This window comes from Coregonus lavaretus (assembly GCF_964263955.1).
Source record: "Coregonus lavaretus genome assembly, chromosome: 22".
NCBI classification, from domain to species: Eukaryota; Metazoa; Chordata; class Actinopteri; order Salmoniformes; family Salmonidae; genus Coregonus; species Coregonus lavaretus.
In genome coordinates, this window is record NC_140009.1 from 18,713,566 (window position 1) to 18,737,545 (window position 23,980).

The 23,980-nt window shown below is 45.3% G+C and overlaps 2 protein-coding genes across 2 annotated transcripts in view; one reads left to right on the top strand and one right to left on the bottom strand.

Annotated features, from left to right (window-relative positions):
• On the bottom strand, positions 1-9,782 carry chdh (choline dehydrogenase). Its single transcript, XM_084186807.1, is given in 7 exon segments — positions 1-1,184; positions 1,186-1,443; positions 1,447-1,556; positions 1,791-1,809; positions 1,813-1,893; positions 2,241-2,353; positions 9,752-9,782. Coding segments are annotated over 6 exon segments (594 nt in total). The 5' UTR covers positions 2,319-2,353; positions 9,752-9,782; the 3' UTR covers positions 1-1,136.
• Positions 9,779-23,980, top strand: part of il17rb (interleukin 17 receptor B) — an 18,763-nt gene continuing 4,561 nt past the window's right edge. Inside the window, exons 1-7 of the mRNA XM_084186806.1 lie at positions 9,779-10,103; positions 10,181-10,208; positions 10,533-10,661; positions 10,761-10,867; positions 11,029-11,149; positions 22,792-22,839; positions 23,805-23,909. Of these exons, the coding sequence (XP_084042932.1) occupies positions 10,041-10,103; positions 10,181-10,208; positions 10,533-10,661; positions 10,761-10,867; positions 11,029-11,149; positions 22,792-22,839; positions 23,805-23,909 (601 nt within the window). The 5' untranslated portion in view covers positions 9,779-10,040. The remainder of the gene's footprint in view (positions 10,104-10,180; positions 10,209-10,532; positions 10,662-10,760; positions 10,868-11,028; positions 11,150-22,791; positions 22,840-23,804; positions 23,910-23,980) is intronic.

The following is a 23,980-nucleotide window of genomic DNA, read 5'->3' on the forward strand; positions in this document are numbered from 1 at the left end:
TTTTTTTTTTTTTTTTTACATTTCCTTTATTCTCTTGAATATTTGCCTGGAATGCTGATGATTTTGTAATGATCACAACTGAATAAACTCTCTCCGAGTCACTCAATGGCTCCAGATGACAATATCTGTGCTATATGTACTCAGCGGCAGGAATTTGCAAACCAAAAATATGGACTCTACATATTATTTAAAAAATTACCATCACAGCTGTTAGTGAGTGTGTAAAACACAGGGTGCAAAGCGATGACGTACGACTTCGGTAATATTCTTCATTTAAAAAGTAGTCAAAAGCTAACACTAACATGGGGGTTAATACTACTATACCACAATACTGCAGCTCTGCTGAAATAATCAATAGATTAAAGCTTCATACAAAACATACTTAATTTAAGGCAGTGTATGCCAGGTTCAATGGCAAACTTCAATCAAGACATCATACTTCATCAAGACACTTTCATGACTGGCAAGGCGATTCAAAAGCTAAATCCTTCATATAAAATCAATCTCTTATAATTGTAAACATTTATGTAAAAAGAAAAACCCAGAGGAGTTGATCAAATCATATCAAATTATTTAGTGATATTTATTACTTATTTAATTATTAATAATTGTTTTGTACTAGTGCCCCTTATCCAACCTCTGGTTGTCAACTGAAGAGATAATGTAATAGTGCTGTAAATGGACTTACCATCTCTAGCTCTTAGTTGTCTCTCTCATTGTAAATGAACATACGGATTAGATAGAATACCAGCATTATCAGGACGGTAACCAAGACTAGGGAAAACGAATCAACAGGGATGTTTTAAAACAGAGGAACTCAGGGTCTCAGTGTTTCAGTTTCTGCCAGTTAGCTTGTATTGGTACTTCAATAATATAAGTTATAGTCACTGACTTCCAACAGAGTCTACTACACGGTTTTTTCCCGCGGTCTAATCAGATGCTCATCATTAAGTATGGATGAAAACCAGCTGACACCGTGGTCCCTGAAGACTTTAATGTTTTTTTTGAAGTTGTGTGTTTTGGGATTAATTTAAGATGGGGTGAGACGGACCCATGTGTACATGAATAATTAGCATCGCTTCTGTCTGTACAGGCCCTTAGGGGATGGTAACAATGCAGGTCCACAGGTCTGAGGCTCATCGCCAGGTTTCTAGAGATGCAGGCTGGTACACAGGCACCCCCGGGGTCTCTGAGTGCCGGTCGCTCTCTGATGATGTCAGCAGGCTTTTCGGTGATCATAATGGTGGGGACGTTGAGGTTGCCGCTGACGACACTGGGCATGATGGAAGCGTCAACCACACGGAGCCCCTCGAGGCCTAGCACGTGTGTCTCTGGGTCCACCACTGCCATGGGGTCAGATGGCGAGCCCATCTTACACGTGTAAGATGGATGGTATGCGCTGTCAGCCTTGCGACGCACAAACACATCGATCTCTGCGTCTGACTAAAACTCAGGTCCCGGCTGTACCTCGGGCCCCCGGAATGGGTCGAAGGCCTTCTGGGCGAAGATCTCCCGAAGGAGCTTGACACTCTCCCTGAACTCCCATACATCTATGTCTGAGGCAAAGAGGAGAGACAAGTCAACAACCACACAGGGCCAGTTTCCCAGACCCAGATTAAGCAAACACCTAGACTAAAAAGCAGAGGTATTTTCAATTGAGATTCTTGAGTGAGCATGATTATTAGTTTAGGTGTACTGTAGGCCTAATCTGGGTCCGGGAAATCCCGCCATTCAGAGAATTGTGTTAGGTATGACCTGGAGCCAGTGGTCTCGGCAGAGGCAGAGCTTACCTGTTAATAGGTGGTTGGGCTAGAGGATTGGGTGATCTAGAGGGCTGGTGCTCTTCAGCTTTAACCATCCAATACTAGTCCTTCTCATTGGTCCCACGTTAACCTGTCAAACATCAAAACGGAACAATCAGTTTCAGTATCAACAATAATTAATATTTTAGAGACGTGACAGGTTAGCCATGAAAACGAACATTATGACTTTGATAAAGTCACAAGCTGATCTGCTAACAAATTATGATGGTTCATTGCTACTTCGTGGGGAAATCCTAAAGTGCACTCAGAAAGTATTCAGACCCCTTCACTTTTGGCACATTTTGTTACGTTACAGCCTTATTCTAAATTTGATTAAATAAATAAAATGTCCTCATCAATCTATACACAATACCCTATAACGACAAAGCGAAAACAGATTTTTAGAAATTTTTGCAAATGTATTAAAAACAAAAATACCTTATTTACGTAAGTATTCAGACCCTTTGCTATGAGACTCGAAATTGAGCTTAGGTGCATCCTGTTTCCATTGATCATCCTTGAGATGTTTCAGCAACTTGATTGGAGTCCACCTGTGGTGAATTAAATTGGTTGGGCATGATTTGGAAAGGCACACCTGTCTATATATGGTCCCACAGTGCATGTCAGAGCAAAAACCAAGCCATGAGGTCGAAGGAATTGTCCCTAGAGCTCCGAGAAAGGATTGTGTCGAGGCACAGATCTGTTATTATAATTTTTTTACTTATCTATTTTTTACTTAACACTTTTTTTCTTAAAACTGCATTGTTGGTTAAGGGCTTGTAAGTAAGCATTTCACTGTAAGGTCTACACCTGTTGTATTCGGCGCATGTGGCAAATAATATTTAATTGTATTTTATTTGAAAACATTTCTGCAGCATTGAAGGTCCCCAAGAACACAGTGGCCTTCATCATTCTCAAATGGAAGAAGTTTGGAACCACCAAGACTAGAGCTGGCCCCCCGGCCAAACTGAGCAATCGGGGGAGAAGGGCATTGGTCAGGGAGGTGACCAAGCACCCGATGGTCACTCTGACAGAGCTCCAGAGTTTGCCTGTGGAGATGGGAGGACATTCCAGAAGGACAACCATCTCTGCAGCACTCCACCATTCAGGCCTTTATGGTAGAGTAGCCAGACGGAAGCCACTCCTCAGTAAAAGGCACATGGCAGCCCGCTTGGAGTTTGCCAAAAGGCACCTAAAGGACTCTCAGACCATGACAAACAAGATTCTCTGGTCTGATGAAACCAAGATTGAACTCTTTGCCCTGAATGCCAAGCGTCACGTCTGGAGGAAACCTGGCACCATCCCTACGGTGAAGCATGGTGGTGGCAGCATCATGCTGTGGGGATGTTTTTCAGCGGTAGGGTCTGGGAGACAAGTCAGGATCGAGGGAAAGATGAACGGAGCAAAGTACAGAGAGATCCTTGATGAAAACCTGCTCCAGAGCGCTCAGGACCTCAGACTGGGGCGAAGGTTCACCTTCCAACAGGAAATTGACCCTAAGTACACAGCCAAGACAACGCAGGAGTGGCTTCGGGACAAGTCTCTGAATGTCCTTGAGTGGCCCAGCCAGAGCCCGAACATGAACCCGATCAAACATCTCTGGAGAGACCTGGAAATAGCTGTGCTGCGACACTCCCCATCCAACCTGACAGAGCTTGAGAGGATCTGAAGAGAAGAATGGGAGAAGCTCCTCAAATACAGGTGTACCAAGCTTGTAGCATCACACCCAAGAAGACTCGAGGCTGTAATTGCTACCAAAGGTGCTTCAACAAAGTACTGAGTAAAGGGTCTGAATACTTATGTAAATGTGATATTTCAGTTTTTTTCTTTTTATAAATTTGCAACAACTTCTATATATCTGTTTTTGCTTTGTCATTATGGGGTATTGTGTGTAGATTGATGAGGGAAAAAAACAATTTAATACATTTTAGAATAAGGCTGTAACGTAACAAAATGTGGAAAAGGTCAAGGGGTCTGAATACTTTCCGAATGCACTGTACATGTGAACGTGTAGAAACTAGATGGTACATTTTTGTGGGATCATTATGTCTTATCTAGGCTTAGATGTACAGCTACAGTGAATTTCTCTAGAAACGTCATAAATGTGACTGGAACATTGCCCATTATGACGGTTGGCTAGCTGGCAGCTGTTGATAAAGAACCAACATTTCCATAGAAATCGTAATAGGAACAATGGATACAGATTTAGAAGGAATTGAGATATGCAAACAACGTGTTGTTACCCCCATTCAAAACAATGGATTGGATTAGGTAAAAAGGCACATAGAAAAGGTTAGGTAAAATGTAAGTGCACACGCTTCAACTGCTACCACAAGTGTTAACATGTTCTAGGTAAAATAGTGAGTCAGTGAGTGAATGCATAACTGAGAATGGACAGGTGTGTGCAGGTGTGAGTGGGAAACGTCTTTCACAACAAGATGGTAGATATGAAGACCATTGGAAGAATCAGAGCATGGCGTTTAAGATTAGGGAGGGTGATTTATTTTTCTTATGAGTATGGCCTTATTTCTATTTCAGCATATATAAAAAGACACCAGGGAGCCAGAAATCTTTCTGATTGAGAGGGGATCAAATACTTATTTCCCTCATTAAAATGCAAATCAATTTATAACATTTTTGACATGCGTTTTTCTGGATTTTTTTGTTGTTATTCTGTCTCTCATTGTTCAAATAAACCTACCATTAAAATTATAGACTGATCATTTCTTTGTCAGTGGGCAAACGTACAAAATCAGCAGGGGATCAAATACTTTTTTCCCTCACTGTACGTCATGCAGAATGCTGAAAAATGTTTGGTTGCCTTCTTGAGTATCTGAGGATCGCAGAAAAACTTGACCGGGTGAAACAAGGTGTAGGGTTTATATTACGTTGAAATGCTTTGTTGCAAGTCGAACGAGTCGGAATTCAGACGGAACGCTGTATACAACATGGGATCGTGTTAGGATACAACAATTGATTTTATCAAACAAAACTACGCTGGATTTTATCTCTGGGACCCTCAGGATGACAAATCAGAGCAAGATGACTTAATGTAAGTGCATTATTTACCTTCAGATGTGAATGTATCAAACCTGCCACCGTGATAAAAGTGTTTTGTTGTTGTGCACTACCTTCAAACAATAGCATGGTATTTTTTCACTGTAATACCTACTGTAAATTAGACACTGCATTTATATTAACAATAATTTAAGCTTTCTGCCCATATAAGACATGTATATGTCCGTGAAAATAGTCACATTATCCGTATTGAGCAACAACTGTCCCAATTTCGGGACACCCATCCAGTAGAGGTTAATGCCCACCGCTCTACCTCATCAATTGCTTCCTGTACCTTCCTGACTATGTATGGCACTCAAATCCTGCAGTGCCAGACGTGTCCCCCTGCTTAAGCCAGTACATGTCCAGGCCCGTCTGAAGTTTGCTAGAGTGCATTTGGGATGATCCAGAAGAGGATTGGGAGAATGTCATATGGTCAGATGAAACCAAAATAGAACTTTTTGGTAAAAACTCAACTCGTCGTGTTTGGAGGACAAAGAATGCTGAGTTGCAACCAAAGAACACCATACCTACTGTGAAGCATGGGGATGGAAACATCATGCTTTGGGGCTGTTTTTCTGCAAAGGGACCAGGACGACTGATCCGTGTAAAGGAAAGAATGAATGGGGCCATGTATCGTGAGATTTTGAGTGAAAACTTCCTTCCATCAGCAAGGGCATTGAAGATTAAACGTGGCTGGGTCTTTTAGCATGACAATGATCCCAAACACACCGCCCGGGCAACGAAGGACTGACTTCGTAAGAAGCATTTCAAGGTCCTGGAGTGGCCTAGCCAGTCTCCAGATCTCAACCCCATAGAAAATCTTTGGAGGGAGTTGAAAGTCCGTGTTGCCCAGCAACAGCCCCAAAACATCACTGCTCTAGAGGAGATCTGCATGGAGGAATGGGCCAAAATACCAGCAACAGTGTGTGAAAACCTTGTGAAGACTTACAGAAAACGTTTGACCTGTGTCATTGCCAACAAAGGGTATATAACGTAGTATTGAGAAACTTTTGTTATTGACCAAATACTTATTTTCCACCATAATTTGCAAATAAATTCTACAATGTGATTTTCTGGATTTTCTTTTCTCATTTTGTCTGTCATAGTTGACGTGTACCTATGATGAAAATTACAGGCCTCTCTCATCTTTTTAAGTGGGAGAACTTGCACAATTGGTGGCTGACTAAATACTTTTTTTCCCCCACTGTAGCACACCTCATCTTTCCCAGGTGAAGTTAACCCACCCTTACCTATTGCTCTTTTCACCTCTGCCCTAGTAAATGGTGCATTCAACGCATCATTTACATACTCCCTCCTATCCAGCACTCCAGGATGCTCCTCCCTCGTGCTCTCTCTCCCCCTCTGCCCATCCTCTGACAGATTTGCTGAGCTATGCACTTGGACAAATGCTTTGGCCATCATCTCTGCCTTCTTCTCATCTGTTACTGCCATATCGTCCCCACTCGTCAACACTGGATAATCCCACTCCCTTCTGACCCCACTCATCCTCTTAATCATCCCCCACACTTCTCCCACAGGTGTCGCCCTTCCAATGGTGTCACAGAACCGATGCCAACATGACCTCTTTGCCTGACGGATAGTTCTCCTCACCAGGGCCTGGGCCTGCTTATACTGAATCAGATGTTGGAAATTATGCGTCCTTTTCAGTACTCTAAAATGCCCTGTTCTTACTCCTCACCATTGCCCCACACTCCTCCATCCACCATGGGACTGCTTTCCTCCTCCTCCTCCCTGAACTCTTAGGTATAGCCTCAGTAGCTGCCCCCACTAACGCTGTTCTCACCCAGTTATTCATACTATCCACATCCCCTCTCATATCCACCCGAGCCATCACCTGCTCACTCAGCTCCTGAAACTGATCCCACTTTGCCCTTCCAAACACCCACCTGCCTACTCCATCCACTAACACCTCCTCCTCCCTCCGGCCTACTGTGCATAGAATGGGGTAATGATCACTCCCTACTGTCGACTCCTCCCATACCTCCCACTCACAGATTCCTGCCATCGCACTAGATACCAGAGTGAGGTCCAAGGCAGACTCTTTCCCTGTGGCTACATCAATCCTGGTCCCTCTGCCATCATTCAGGCATTTTGTTGCCTTACAACCTGTAATTCAATTTGATTTTTGGGGGGTTTGTATCATTTGATTTACACAACATGCCTACCACTTTGAAGATGCAAAATATTTTTTATTGTGAAATAAACAAGAAATAAGACAAAAAAACAGAAAACTTGAGCGTGCATAACTATTCACCCCCACAAAGAGCCACCTTTTGCAGCAATTACAGCTGCAAGTCTCTTGGAGTTTGTCTCTATAAGCTTGGCACATCTAGCCACTGGGATTTTTGCCCATTCTTCAAGGCAAAACTGCTCCAGCTCCTTCAAGTTGGATGGGTTCCACTGGTGTACAGCAATCTTTAAGTCATACTACAGATTCTCAATTGGATTGAGGTCTGGGCTTTGACTAGGCCATTCCAAGACATTTAAATGTTTCCCCTTAAACCACTTGAGTTTTGCTTTAGCAGTATGCTTAGGGTCATTGTTCTGCTGGAAGGTGAACCTTCGTCCCAGTCTCAAATCTCTGGAAGACTGAAACAGGTTTCCCTCAAGAATCTCCCTGTATTTAGCGCCATCCATCATTCCTTCAATTCTGACCAGTTTCCCAGTCCCTGCTGATGATAAACATCCTCACAGCATGATGCTGCCACCACCATGCTTCACTGTGGGGATGGTGTTCTCGGGGTGATGAGAGGTGTTGGGTTTGCGCCAGACATAGCGTTTTCCTTGATGGCCAAAAAGCTCAATTTTAGTCTCATCTGACCAGAGTACCTTTTTCCATATGTTTGGGGAGTCTCCCACATGCCTTTTGGCGAACACCAAACGTGTTTGCTTATTTTTTTCTATAAGCAATGGCTTTTTTCTGGCCACTCTTCCGTAAAGCCCAGCTCTGTGGAGTGTACGGCTTAAAGTGGTCCTATGGACAGATACTCCAATCTCCGCTGTGGAGCTTTGCAGCTCCTTCAGGGTTATCTTTGGTCTCTTTGTTGCCTCTCTGATTAATGCCCTCCTTGCCTGGTCCGTGAGTTTTGGTGGGCGGCCCTCTCTTGGCAGGTTTGTTGTCAAATGGCTACCCAGACTATTCACCCCTCTTTTACGCTGCTGCTACTCTCTGTTTATTATGTATACATAGTCACTTTAATAACTCTACCTACATGTACATATTACCCCAATTACCTCGACTAACCGGTGTCCCCGCACATTGACTCGGTACCGGTACCCCCTGTATATAGCCTCACTATTGTTATTTTTACTGCTGCTCTTTAATTATTTGTAACTTTTATTTTGTATTATTTTATATTGTATTTTTTTGTGATTTTTGGGGGGTATTCTTTCTTAAAACTGCATTGTTGGTTAAGGGCTTGTAAGTAAGCATTTCACTGTTGTATTTGGCGCATGTGACAAATACAATTTGATTAGATTTTGTGGTGCCATATTCTTTCCATTTTTTAATAATGGATTTAATGGTGCTCCGTGGGATGTTCAAAGTTTCTGATATTTTTTTATAACCCAACCCTGATCTGTACTTCTCCACAACTTTGTCCTTGACCTGTTTGGAGAGCTCTTTGGTCTTCATGGTGTCGCTTGCTTGGTGGTGCCCCTTGCTTAGTGGTGTTGAAGACTGGGGCCTTTCAGAACAGGTGTATATATACTGAGATCATGTGACAGATCATGTGACACTTAGATTGCACATAGGTGGACTTTATTTAACTAATTATGTGACTTCTGAAGGTAATTGGTTGCACCAGATATTATTTAGGGGCTTCATAGCTAGCTAGCTGTGGGATTGCTTCCTTGTTTGGCAAACGTTCCAACCATGCCAGTGTCTAAGTTTGCACCATAGTTCCAAAATCTGACGACCTTGAAACGAGGTCATCGGCTCGGCCTGCCCTTATATATCCGTATGCCCATATATGGTAGTAAGTCACACCAAAGATTTTGAAGGCACCGATCAATAGCCAAGATACTCAGCTTTCTGCAGACACCCAGCTTTTGCAGATAGGGGCCACGTTTCTCATACCAGACTGAATTGAAGAATAAAAAAATAATAGGGTGCCCATCTATGGGGACTTTACATTTAAGAGGTTTTAACTTCCTTGCACCCTATGTTTGGAATAATCTCCAAAATACGTTTCTATTGGATGCTTTGGTGTCCCTAGGGCAATTCAGACAGCTGACAGAGGATTTTTATAATGAAGAATGTGTTTGTTTTAATTGATAGTGTTTTGTATCTTAATGTGTATTTCATGTGTATATTTATGTTTATCTATACTATATATTGATGTTTTCGTTTTTGTATTGTGCAGGGCTCATTTGCAAAAGAGACTAGTCTCAATATGACTTCCCTGTTGAAATAAAGGTAAATAAATATAGTAGCCTATCATGCATTTCTAGTCTAGGAGAATCATGTGGCCTATATGGACTTTATGCACTATACTGGGAGGCGGCTATAGGGGGAGTCAACTGTCAACGCTTTCTTTCTCGAGTTTCAGTTTAAACATATCAAACAACTTCAACCTTTTAAAAAAGAGAGAAATGTTTGCAACATCATCTATATTTTTTGTGATATATTTTTTTTTACTTTTAAGTTTACATGTGTCTATGAAAACACAGATAATGTGTTTGACGATTATTATTTTTTAATGCAGGCAATAATACGATACACAACTTTGGAGTGGGGTCACAGCATACAATGCAGAAAATGGCGAAGAAGTCTGCGAACTGTGGTTGACACACAGTGCACATTTCGAAACATTAAACTTCGGTCAGATGATGTGGTTTTAAATGGAGAAAAAAACGGCTTTACTCACGGTTATTCTTGATCGCATAGACCAATCTTTGAACACTGTCACACACTCGTGCAGACAAGGAGGGCGGAGTTTATGGTCCGCATGCCACTGGATTTAGCTTGTGTGAGCAGTCCTACAATGATCTGTCCTACCATGGCACCCTGCATTCCTACCTATATAACCAACGTGTTCACAGAGTGATCGTCAATAGGCGGACGGATTTGGTGTTCTCAACAGTTTATTATAGGGCAAACTCTTTCACGGGATATTTTGCAACTACAGATGACTACGTTATCATTTTTTTTCAATCATGAGGACCTTGATATTGATTATATTCTTTAAATGGCTTACTGCTCAGCCATCACCCTCAATTGTAAGTTTTTATTTATCCTATAAAAATAGTTTTGATGCGAGATTAATCATTTTAATTGTTCATTATGTCATCCACAGAGTGTTACCTGTGAGAAATCAGAAGATGGTGAGTTAGCCCAGGGATGGTTCACTCAGATTACAAAATGATTTATTCGTTTTCTTACCTTGAATTATGGTGGACAAGGATAGACTGTAATCCACAATCTGTCAAATCAGTCTCCTAGTCCATAGACTGCTTTCAGGGTAAGGAAATAATATTTTAACGACCTGAGCCAAGGTATGCTCATTGCAATCTTCCTTGAGAAGGTTACCTTATTCCTATTAAAGCAGTGGTTAGTGAGTTTGCATTTTCTAGACCTGCCGCTGTTCGCTACATTGGTGTCAGGAGTGGGATACTGTCAATTAACGATGGGGTATTTTTTTCCCCAAGGGATACCACCGGAATGGACAGAGATTCCTCAGGCCAGTCCTTCTCGTCTGCGTGCACTCAAAGTGAATGTTCTGCCTGAAGACATGGGGGCTATTTGGCTGAACATAAGTTGGGCCATCAACATCGACAGTAGGGGAAGCTTTATCTGAATGAATTGCATGTTAATATCCATAGATTTGGAAAAGTAACAGTGATGCCTATAATACCAACACATCATATATTTTGCAGAAAGCTTTCACAATCTCAAAGGAACTTGGATCGATATAGGGGGTGATACATACCGCTGTCGGTATGAACCACCTTTGGGAGAAGTTGACCTCAGTGGTCTCGAACAGGTGGGCCTAATGTACTCTATTCGTTTACAACAAACTTCATATCACAATCAGTGGCTATATTGCTGATAATCGCCATAGTTAAAAAAGGTATATTTGCTAATGTCTAACTCTTTGTGTTATTCAGGTAAGGCTCATTGATATAATATCTATTTTTCATACAGCTGTGGTTCTATTACCTTGCACCTGCAAAGCCAGGGCTCCATCAGATCATCACTGCTTTCAATCTTCCGAGTCCGCCAATTGGTCAATATTCAGAGTTTACGACATATAATGTACCGAACCGTAAGTAAAAAATAAATAAATGAATTGATGTATTTTTTTATAGTGATATTAGTTATATAAAAAATAAGAATAATATTAATAATTAGCATATTTTGCAGGAATTTATACTCTAGTATATAAGACTATACCTGCAGTGGCGTAGCGCAGTTTTGCGAGGCCCCCGCAAGGTCAGAGCAAGGACCCCCCAACCCATGGGGCAGAGACAGTTTTATAGCTAATCTCATGCTAATTTACACATTTTGACGTTAAGCTGAGAGAAAATTTTACTGTTTTAGAGCTCAGGGATTCTTGAAAGACAGAGCAATCTCAACTGATTTTCCACAAATATTTGTCTTAATATTTTTAAAAAATTATAATATATATTTTTGACAGACCAGTTGACCAAATCTCAGGACCAGTGTTGATTTTAGCATGTAAATCTTGTTGGCGCAAACTCCCCCAATTTCTTTTAGATGCATGCCAGCAAAGCCACTACACAACAAAACACAACACTAAACAATACATTAATTGCAATATAACAGTGACAAACAGTGCCCACAAACAGTTAAGTCGCTCTGGATAAGAGCGTCTGCTAAATGACTAAAATGTAAATGTCAATGTAGGGCCTGTAAGGGTTGGTGTGAGGTGTGACCAAGTTGCGGTGCTGGTTAGACAGTAGTCAGTAGGCAGAGATGGTGAAACAAGGAACTTTACTGATGGTTCCGAAGCCAGGATACAAAATAACGGACTTTACACGAAAAAGAAAATGCGGAGCAAATAAGACTCCAAAAAACAGGCAGACAACCAAAAATACGAAATACTAACTATGACTGAAATAATAAATAAACAGGGAGAACACTTCTCACGTACCTGTCCATACAGTGGGGAGAACAAGTATTTGATACACTGCCGATTTTGCAGGTTTTCCTACTTACAAAGCATGTAGAGGTCTGTAATTTTTATCATAGGTACACTTCAACTGTGAGAGACGGAATCTAAAACAAAAATCCAGAAAATCACATTGTATGATTTCTAAGTAATTAATTTGCATTTTATTGCATGACATAAGTATTTGATACATCAGAAAAGCAGAACTTAATATTTGGTACAGAAACCTTTGTTTGCAATTACAGAGATCATACGTTTCCTGTAGGTCTTGACCAGGTTTGCACACACTGCAGCAGGGATTTTGGCCCACTCCTACATACAGACCTTCTCCAGATCCTTCAGGTTTCGGGGCTGTCGCTGGGCAATACGGACTTTCAGCTCCCTCCAAAGATGTTCTATTGGGTTCAGGTCTGGAGACTGGCTAGGCCACTCCAGGACCTTGAGATGCTTCTTATGGAGCCACTCCTTAGTTGCCCTGGCTGTGTGTTTCGGGTCGTTGTCATGCTGGAAGACCCAGCCACGACCCATCTTCAATGCTCTTACTGAGGGAAGGAGGTTGTTGGCCAAGATCTCGCGATACATGGCCCCATCCATCCTCCCCTCAATACGGAGCAGTCGTCCTGTCCCCTTTGCAGAAAAGCATCCCCAAAGAATGATGTTTCCACCTCCATGCTTCACGGTTGGGATGGTGTTCTTGGGGTTGTACTCATCCTTCTTCTTCCTCCAAACACAGTGAGTGGAGTTTAGACCAAAAAGCTCTATTTTTGTCACATCAGACCACATGACCTTCTCCCATTCCTCCTCTGGATCATCCAGATGGTCACTGGCAAACTTCAGACGGGCCTGGACATGCGCTGGCTTGAGCAGGGGGACCTTGCGTGCGCTGCAGGATTTTAATCCATGACGGCGTACTGTGTTACTAATGGTTTTCTTTGAGACTGTGGTCCCAGCTCTCTTCAGGTCATTGACCAGGTACTGCTGTGTAGTTCTGGGCTGATCCCTCACCTTCCTCATGATCATTGATGCCCCACGAGGTGAGATCTTGCATGGAGCCCCAGACCGAGGGTGATTGACCGTCATCTTGAACTTCTTCCATTTTCTAATAATTGCGCCAACAGTTGTTGCCTTCTCACCAAGCTGCTTGCCTATTGTCCTGTAGCCCATCCCAGCCTTGTGCAGGTCTACAATTTTATCCCTGATGTCCTTACACAGCTCTCTGGTCTTGGCCATTGTGGAGAGGTTGGAGTCTGTTTGATTGAGTGTGTGGACAGGTGTCTTTTATACAGGTAACGAGTTCAAACAGGTGCAGTTAATACAGGTAATGAGTGGAGAACAGGAGGGCTTCTTAAAGAAAAACTAACAGGTCTGTGAGAGCCGGAATTCTTACTGGTTGGTAGGTGATCAAATACTTATGTCATGCAATAAAATGCAAATTAATTACTTAAAAATCATACAATGTGATTTTATGGATTTTTGTTTTAGATTCCGCCTCTCACAGTTGAAGTGTACCTATGATAAAAATGACAGACCTCTACATGCTTTGTAAGTAGGAAAACCTACTAAATCGGCAGTGTATCAAATACTTGTTCTCCCCACTGTACGTCCCGTGATCAGACACTGATTAGGACTGTGAGCCACTCCTGTAACAAGGGCCTACATAAAGCTGTCCCAACAGCAGAGCTTTCTTTTCAGCACCATGGAGTGAATCCTTACCACAGCTACACCTGGCTATCAGCGGAGCCTTGTCTGGCAGCGAAACAGTTAAGTCACCCTCATTTACTGTCTTTTAAAAAAACATAGCTGATATGACTGACTTGCTTAAACAAATGCGGTTTCTACTGACAATTGAGATGTACAAATTATGGCATAAGGGGACGACGACTGGATTAGAGGCAATCCATAATTTCGATTAAGATATTAATGAGCGAGCTAGGATTTACGTAGTCAATATAACTATTTGTACAGTGACAGAATTCAGAACATGGGCCGTTCTTACAGTATTCTCCCTGTACACCAAGTCAGAACCGTAGGATAAATAAAGGGGGCATATAAGCAGACAATTAAAGCTTTTACAATATTTCTCTAAAACAGGCCATAGGCTACATGTGCACCTCCAAGTCAGAACAGTAGGCTAAGTTATGAGGGGGAAAGGGACCAAATTATTAGGGTGAGGCACATGGGCTACTAACAGCTTACTACACAACTTAGTATTACTTTCTTAGCTACAGTATACATATCTCCCTGGCATATTACATCATTTATGCAGCAGCATACAATACATTTTTGGACTCACCTTGTTGTGCTGTGCTCACTTGAACAGGATTTTGTCATCAAACTTTGTCATCAAAGTCTGGCATTCTCTGGATTTATTCTGCTTTCAAGACAACTGGGAACTCAGAAAAAAACAAGGTCGAATCATGACGTCAGTGATCTTCAGGTCGGAGCTCTAGAAAGAGGCTTGAGTTCCCGATTTAGAATTCCAAGTTAGATGACCGTTCAAAACTTATTTTACCGATACTTTTTATCTATAATTTCTCTTCATATGACAAGGATTGAAAAGGATTTGCCAGTAGATTGTCGACTTGATTCATGATGATGACTGCTTGTCTAGCTTGCTAGCTAAGATTTTGAAAGTATGATGTTGACATGATCAGTCCAATCAAAGCTACGGTAGATATAATGTGATTTGACGTCATTTTATCTGTGGCCAATGACCTTGAGCCTTCTTGGATGGGCACTTCTAATGTAACTCTATGGCAGCACCCAAGGGGCTTGAATTTTTGAGCTCTCCCGTAGATGTTGTGGTGACGTAGTGTCCCGATGAGTGGCAGAACACTGAGCCAATCACGGCGCAACTAGAGAACATTACCAACCCCTACGCTCCGTATTTTCCGCTGGCTGCCCCACCACCACAGAAAGCACTGAGCTAGGCTGAAACACCGGAATTTTGTAGCTGCCTTACTCAAGAAAGCAAAAAAGAGAACATGTTTGTATACGGCTTTATTAACTTAAGGATTTTTTTTTTACATTGCAAACTGATATGTGACACGTATTAATGCCAAAATAACATGCAAAACAGGCAACAAAAACAACAGGTTTCTAGAAATTTTGGCTAATGTATTAAAAATAAAAAACTGAAATGTCACATGTACATAAGTATTCAGACCCTTTACTCAGTACTTTGTTGAAGCACCTTTGGCAGCGATTGCAGCCTCAAGTCTTCTTGGGTATGACACTACAAGCTTGTCACACCTGTATTTGGGGAGTTTCTCCCATTCTTCTCTGCAGATCCTCTCAAGCTATGTCAGGTTGGATGGGGAGTGTCGCTGCACAGCTATTGTCACGGTTTCGGCCGAGGCTGCCTCTCTCCCTTGTTCGGGCAGGCTTCGGCGTTCGTTGTCACCGGAATACTAGCTGCCACCGTTGTATGTTTCATGTTCGTTTGCTTTTGTCTGTTTGTTGTCACACCTGTTCTCGTTTAGCGTAATTAGTGTCCTATAAGTTTCTCGTTGTGTTTGTCTAGTGTTGTGTGTTATTGATTTTGATCTGTCGTGTGTAGGGCTTATTTTCGCCCTTTCGCTCGGTTGAGCTTTCCTCCACTGCGTTGGAGCGTTACGCACCTGTTAGTGCGCTTTTTGCTATTTCGCCTTTGTGCGTATTTTTGCATTCGGGCAAGTGTTGTCATTTTTCCTGTTTGGAGATTTACTAAAGTTGTTTGGACTATCCTTCGGTGTTCTGCGTTTGATTCCACCACTACACCCACCTACAGCACGCGTGACAGAATAACACACCAATAATGGAATCAGCAGGAGCCGCAGCAGCCCAGACGACGCTGGAGGACCAGGTCCGGGAACAACGGGACCAGATCCTGCAGATGGGGACCGCACTGCAGGAGGTGATCACCACCATCCGAGGCTGGGGAACGCCTCCACCGCCACCCTCCCTGCCAGCTCCATCGGCCAGTCCGCCCATTCCCGCACCGGAACCTCGAGGAGTCCGACTCTCGCTCCCGAGGGCCTACGATGGAACCGCGGCCGGGTGTCAGGGATTCCTTCTCCAGGTGGAGCTGTGCCTGGCCACCGTGCACCCGGCGCCCTCGGGACATGAGAGCGTGTCCGCCCTGATCTCCTGCCTTTCCGGGAAGGCATTGGAATGGGCCAACGCGGAGTGGAGGAGGATCGACGCGGACACCATCACGTACGACGAGTTCTCCCGCCGCTTCAGGGCGGTGTTTGACCATCCCCCGGAGGGGAAAGCGGTGGGGGAGCGTCTGGTCTTCCTCCGGCAGGGGAGGAGGAGTGCCCAAGAGTTCGCCCTCGAATTCCGTACTCTAGCGGCAGATGCAGGGTGGAATGATCGGGCTCTCGTCGATCACTACAGATGTAGTCTACGAGAGGACGTCCGTCGGGAGCTGGCTTGTAGGGACACCAGCCTCTCGTTCGACCAGTTGGTCGACATGTCCATCAGGCTGGATAACCTACTAGCTACCCGCGGACGTCCCGAGGAGGGTCCGTCCATTTCACCCTCCAGCGCCTCCGAGCCGTGTCCCATGGAGCTTGGGGGCGCTGGCGCTAGAGAGAGGAGGGGTCGGCTTACTAGGGGGTCCATCCCCTGCACCAACTGTGGTCGGGGAGGACACACCGCGGCTAGGTGCTGGGGATGGCCTCCTAGGGGAGAGGACGACAGGTCCCGCACTGGGGATTCCTTCCAGGTGAGTAGGCGCCCCACTCACCCAGAGCTCTCTGTTGCACATTTCTGTATGCCTGTGAGTTTTCCACAGGTAGCACCTCATTCCCAGCATAAGGCGCTGGTAGATTCAGGCGCGGCTGGGAATTTTATTGATAAGAAGTTTTGTTTAGCTTTAGGGATTCCCCTTCTTCCTGTTGATGTCCCTTTCCCCGTTCATGCCCTAGATAGCCGTCCGTTGGGTGCGGGCTTGATCAGGGAGGTCACTGCGCCACTTAGGATGTGTGCGCAGGGGGGTCATCAGGAGATGATTCAGCTATTTCTGATTGACTCTCCTGCGTATCCGGTGGTGCTGGGCATGCCCTGGTTGAGTACCCATAACCCATCTATTTCGTGGCAGGAGAGGGCTCTGATGGAGTGGTCTGCCCAGTGTGTGGGTAGATGTTTAGGCGTTTCCGTAGGGGCTACCTCGGTGGAGAGTCCAAACCAGGTGCCCGCATTGCACGTTCCCCCTGAGTATGGGAATTTGGCTATTGCGTTTAGTAAGTCGAGGGTGACGCAGTTGCCGCCCCATAGGCAGGGAGATTGTGCGATAGACCTCCAGGCAGGAGCTGCGCTCCCACGGAGCCATGTGTATCCTCTGTCTCAGGAGGAGAAGAAAGCTATGGAGACTTACATAGACGAATCTCTGAGACAAGGATACATACGGCCTTCCACTTCCCCTGCGTCCTCGAGTTTCTTTTTTGTGAAGAAGAAGGATGGTGGTTTGCGCCCGTGCATCGATTACCGTGGTCTCAATCAGATCACGGTGAAGTACAGTTATCCACTCCCGCTGATTGCGACCATGACTGAGTCCTTGCATGGGGCGCGTTTCTTCACTAAATTAGATCTCAGGAGCGCGTACAACTTGGTGCGCATCAGGGAGGGCGATGAATGGAAGACAGCCTTTAGTACCACCTCGGGCCATTACGAGTATCTTGTCATGCCATACGGGTTGATGAACGCTCCGTCAGTTTTCCAATCATTCGTGGATGAGATCTTCAGGGACATGCAGGGGCAGGGGGTCGTGGTGTACATAGATGACATTCTCGTGTACTCGCCTACCCGTGTCGAGCATGTGGCCCTGGTGCGCAGAGTGTTGCGGAGGCTGGTGGAGCACGACCTGTATGTTAAGGCAGAGAAGTGTCTGTTTTTCCAGGAGTCGGTCTCCTTTTTGGGGTATAAGTTGTCTGCGTCAGGGGTGAAGATGGAGGTAGACCGGGTGTCAGCCGTGCGTAATTGGCAAACACCAACCACTGTGAAGGAGGTGCAGCAGTTTTTGGGGTTTGCGAATTACTACCGGAGGTTTATCCGGGGTTTTGGACAGGTGGCAGCTCCCATCACGTCTCTCTTGAAGGGGGGCCCGGTGCGTCTGCAGTGGTCTGCCGAGGCGGACAGGGCATTTGGGAGGCTGAAGGACCTGTTTACCTCGGCTCCAGTGCTGGCGCATCCGGATCCCTCTTTACCATTTCAGGTAGAGGTGGACGCGTCTGAGGCCGGTATTGGAGCCGTGCTTTCACAACGGTCAGGCGCGCCACCTAAACTCCGCCCCTGTGCCTTCTATTCCAAGAAGCTCAGTCCGGCGGAGCGAAACTATGACGTAGGGGACAGGGAGCTGTTAGCCGTGGTACAGGCCCTAAAGGTGTGGAGGCACTGGCTTGAGGGGGCTCAACACCCTTTCCTCATTTTGACGGACCACCGTAACCTGGAGTACATCCGGGCAGCGAGGAGGCTAAACCCTCGGCAGGCTAGATGGAATATGTTCTTGACCCGGTTTACATTTAAGATCACGTACATCCCTGGGTCACAGAACGGTAAGGCAGATGCGCTGTCTCGGCGGTATGACACGGAGGAGAGGTCCGTGGAGCCCACTCCCATACTGCCGGAGTCGTGTCTGGTGGCACCGGTAGTGTGGGAGGTCGATGCTGAGCTCGAGCGGGCGTTACGCACCGACCCTAGTCCACCACAATGCCCGGAGGGTCGGAGGTATGTTCCGCTCGAGGTTCGGGATCGATTGATCTATTGGGCTCACACGTCACCCTCCTCTGGACACCCGGGTATCGGCCGGACAGTGCACTGTCTTAGTGCCAAGTACTGGTGGCCCACGTTGGCAAGGGATGTGAGGGTTTATGTTTCCTCCTGCTCGGTGTGCGCCCAGTGTAAGGCACCTAGACATCTGCCTAGGGGTAAGTTACTACCCCTGCCCGTTCCACAGCGACCATGGTCCCACCTCTCGGTGGATTTCCTTACTGACCTTCCTCCTTCACAGGGGAATACCACTATACTGGTCGTTGTGGACCGGTTTTCTAAGGCCTGTCGTTTGCTCCCCATGCCGGGCCTTCCTACTGCCCTGCAAACTGCCGAAGCCCTATTCACCCATGTGTTCCGGCACTACGGGGTACCCGAGGATATTGTGTCTGATCGAGGTCCCCAATTTACCTCCAGAGTCTGGAAAGCTTTTATGGAGCGGTTGGGGGTCTCGGTGAGCCTCACCTCGGGTTACCACCCGGAGAGTAATGGGCAGGTGGAACGTGTGAACCAGGATGTGGGTAGGTTTCTTAGAACATACTGCCAGGACCGGCCGGAGGAGTGGGCAAGGTACGTTCCCTGGGCCGAAATGGCCCAGAATTCCCTACGCCATTCCTCCACTAACCTAACCCCTTTCCAATGTGTGTTAGGGTACCAGCCGGTTCTGGCACCTTGGCAGCAGAGCCAGATCGAGGCTCCTGCGGTGGATGAGTGGGCGCGGCGCTCGGAGGAGACATGGAACGCTGCACACGTCCACCTGCAGCGGGCCCTCCGACGTCATAAGGCGAGCGCCGATCTCCACCGCAGTGAGGGACCGGTGTACGCACCTGGTGATCGAGTCTGGCTCTCTACCAGAAACCTGCCCCTCCGCCTGCCCTGTCGGAAACTGGGTCGGCGGTTTGTAGGGCCATTTAAAGTCCTGGGAAGGTTGAACGAGGTGTGTTATAAATTACAACTACCTGTTGAATATAAAAGTATTAACCCCTCGTTCCATGTGTCCCTTCTCAGGCCGGTGGTAGCTGGCCCACTCCAAGAAAGTGAGATCAGGGAGACTCCTCCGCCCCCATTGGACATCGAGGGGGCACCGGCGTACTCCGTGAGGTCCATCTTGGATTCGAGACGTCGGATGGGGGGTCTCCAGTATCTAGTGGAGTGGGAGGGGTACGGTCCGGAGGAGCGGTGCTGGGTGCCGAGGAGAGACATTCTGGACCCGTCTCTCCTGACGGAATTCCATCGTGGGCACCCGACGCACCCTGCTCCGCGTCCTCCGGGTCGTCCCCGAGGCCGGAGTCGGCGCACGTCTGGAGCCGCGCGTCAAGGGGGGGGTACTGTCACGGTTTCGGCCGAGGCTGCCTCTCTCCCTTGTTCGGGCAGGCTTCGGCGTTCGTTGTCTCCGGAATACTAGCTGCCACCGTTGTATGTTTCATGTTCGTTTGCTTTTGTCTGTTTGTTGTCACACCTGTTCTCGTTTAGCGTAATTAGTGTCCTATAAGTTTCTCGTTGTGTTTGTCTAGTGTTGTGTGTTATTGATTTTGGTCTGTCGTGTGTAGGGCTTATTTTCGCCCTTTCGCTCGGTTGAGCTTTCCTCCACTGCGTTGGAGCGTTACGCACCTGTTAGTGCGCTTTTTGCTATTTCGCCTTTGTGCGTATTTTTGCCTTCGGGCAAGTGTTGTCATTTTTCCTGTTTGGAGATTTACTAAAGTTGTTTGGACTATCCTTCGGTGTTCTGCGTTTGATTCCACCACTACACCCACCTACAGCACGCGTGACAGCTATTTTCAGGTATCTCCAGAGATGTTAGATCGGGTCCAATTCTGGGCTCTGGCTGGGCCACTCAAGGACATTCAGAGACTTGTCCCGAAGCCACTTGTCCCGAAGCCACGTTGTCTTGGCTGTATGTTTAGGATCTTTGTCCTGTTGGAAGGTGAACCTTCGCCCCAGTCTGATGTCCTGAGTGCTCTGGAGCAGGTTTTCATCAAGGATCTCTCTGTACTGTGCTCTGTTCATCTTTCCCTAGATCCTGACTAGAATCTAAGTCCCTGCCGCTGAAAAACATCCCCATAGCATGATGCTGCCACCACCATGCTTCACCGTAGGGATGGTGCCAGGTTTCCTCCGGACGTCACGCTTGGCATTCAGGCCAAAGAGTTCAATCTTGGTTTCATCAGACCAGAAAATCTTGTTTCTCATGGTCTGAGAGTCCTTTAGGGGCCTTTTGGCAAACTCCAAGCGGGCTGTCATGTGCTTTTTACTGAGGAGTGGCTTCCATCTGGCCACTCTACCATAAAGGCCTGATTGGTGGAGTGCTGCAGAGATGGTTGTCCTTCTGGAAGGTTCTCTAATCTCCACAGAGGAGCTCTGGAGCTCTGTCAGAGTGACCAATGGGTTCTTGGTCACCTCCCTGACCAAGGCCCTTCTCCCCCGATTGCTCAGTTTTGCCGGGCGGCCAGCTCTAGGAAGAGTCTTGGTGGTTCCAAACTTTTTCCATTTAAGAATGGACAATCTTGTCTCTGAGCTCTATGGACAATTCCTTCGACCTCATGGCTTGGTTTTTGCTCTGACATACACTGTCAACTGTGGGACCTTTATATAGACAGGTGTGTGTGCCTTTCCAAATCATGTCCAATCAATTGAATTTACCACAGGTGGACTTTTTCGATTTGTCATTATGGGGTATTGTGTGAGAAAAATAAATAATTTAATAAATTTTCGAATAAGGCTGTCACGGAACAAAATGTGGAAAAAGGAAAGGGGTCTGAATAAATTTAAATGGTCATGGAATTACCCATATACCTTTTATGTGGAAATGCCCTATTCACATCAATATATTTTTCGGCCCCTATCAGGTTACATTCAGACGAGTCAAGTGAAACTTGTGGGGGGTCCTAGAGCAAAACGGAGAACACCAACGTGTTCATGAGTCTAATCAATCCATAGAGGGGTCATATTAGTGTGTAGCAGAAACCGTTCGGACGCTACAGCCGTTTTCGTGAGAACACAGATTTTCAGGATGTCGGCTGGTCTGACAAACACAGCTGTTGCCACCTTCCACCGTTGTCACTAGTTACCACAGCCACAAAGTCCAAATTGTCTATCATAAAAAGTCATGAAAACAAAAATGAGCTTTTTGGTCTTTTTGGTTAGGGTTATGAATAAAGTTAGCAGTGTGGTTAGGGTTATGGTTAGGGTTAGGTTTAAAATCAGATTTTAAGTAGATAAATTGTAGAAATAGACGGGATTTAGACATAATTATAACCTTGTGGCTGTAGTAACTAGTGACGACGGATGCGGTGGAATGACAACAAACAAACAAAAACAAAAATACATCTCTAGTTTAAACAGAGATATTGGTGCTGAGTTTTTTTTTCTTTATAGTTATCTACTCATGTTCAATCATTTCTATATTTTTTTATTAAAGTGGCTGGGCTTTGTTTAACCATTTCCATTCTATTTTATGCCAGCGACATCAAATAACCACACAGGTGAGCAATTGTCACGGTTTCGGCCGAGGCGGCCCCTCCTCCTTGTTCAGGCAGGTTTCGGCGGTCGTCGTCTCCGGAGTACTAGCTGCCACCGTTCTATGTTTCTTGTTTGATTGGTTTTGTCTGTTTGTCACACCTGTTTTGTGTTATGTCTCATTAAGCACCCTATTTAGTTCCTTGTTGTTAGTTAGGTGTTGTGTGTAATTGTTCCTTGTCGTGTTGCTGCGCTACCTGTATTTGGTGCGCTATTTTGTAGCTTACCTCCTTGTTTGTATTTAGGAGAAGATTACGCACTTGTTTAGTGCGCCCGTTTGTGTACGCCTGTGCGCGCTTTTCTCGCCTCCGGGCTGGTTTTGGATTATTTTGTGTGATCTACTAAAGTATTTTGTTGGACTTTACTTCTGCGTCCTGCGCCTGATTCCACACCACACCTACCTACAGCAACTCTTGACAGCAATCTGATTCATTTGACACATCTGATTTCAAGTGCAGGGATTCCCATGTATTTGACAAGTGGTATTTGTTTATTTTTCTTTTAAGCTGAGTTGAGTAGGCCTACTTCAATCCCCACTGTGATACCCAACTCTGGTAAGTTATTTTAGTCTTTTGAGTGTCTAAACATCTGTGATCTGTTCGACATGCTGGTGCCTCCCACCACTCTGTGATGGCCACAATATGCCTGGTTGGACCAGCTTTGAGGGTCTGCCCTTGACCAACTGCTTAGATTGTCATTAGAATGTACTCCCTGCCAGACAGTCAGGTTCCTCCCAGGCCTACCTTGGAAGCTTTTCCTTGCTACTGCTTCTGCTTGCTCTTTGCACCTTTAGGCCTGGGTTTCTGTTAACACTTTGTGACAAATGTATTAGCAAAATGGCTATGTCTATACAAATACAATTTCTATGATTTATCATAATTTATTTGACATGAACTGTGTTCCCTTTTAATGTGCCTTTCCAAGTGGATACATAGGGAGAGTATGTCCATGAGATTGATTAGTATTTTATTAGGATCTCCATTAGCTGCTGCTAAAGCAGTAGCCATTCTTCCTGGGGTCCACACAAAACATAAAAGAATACAGAACATTAGTAGTCAAGAACAGCTCAAGGACAGAACTAAATAAATGTAAAATAAGACATACACTTTCACTACTCAGTTCTCATGACATGAACATAGCATTGTCTCATGAATCATGTGGAGTTCCCCTGACGTGAACATAGCCACATTAATGGTAAGTTCTTCTACCTAATGGTAAGACTGCCAGTGTGTTCATGGCTTATGACATGTTCATATGCTATCTGAACAGAGCACGAATCATAGGCTAAGTTCCCCTGACATGAACATACAGTAGCTACATATCATACGGCATATAGAGCTTCACTGAAAGTCCTTTGCTCTCGCTAAATTCCCCTGACGTGAATAAAGCTACCTTGTCATTTACACGTACCACCCATAATGGGTCTCCTGGGGTAAAATATAGTCTTATTACAGTTACCACCCATAATGGGTCTCCTGGGGTAAAATGTATGGGTCTCCTGGAATTTCTTGCATTACAGTTACCACCCGTAATGATGATGAGGGGAAACCAGCAAGCCTTCTAATAGTCTATCTTGGATGCCTAACTGGGCTCGTGGCACTGGTGGCCTGCTCTCTCATTCTGTGTAAGCTAAACAGGATCTCTTCAAGTTCAGGAATCAACATTGAACAAACTCGTTGTTTTTAAGTAACTAAC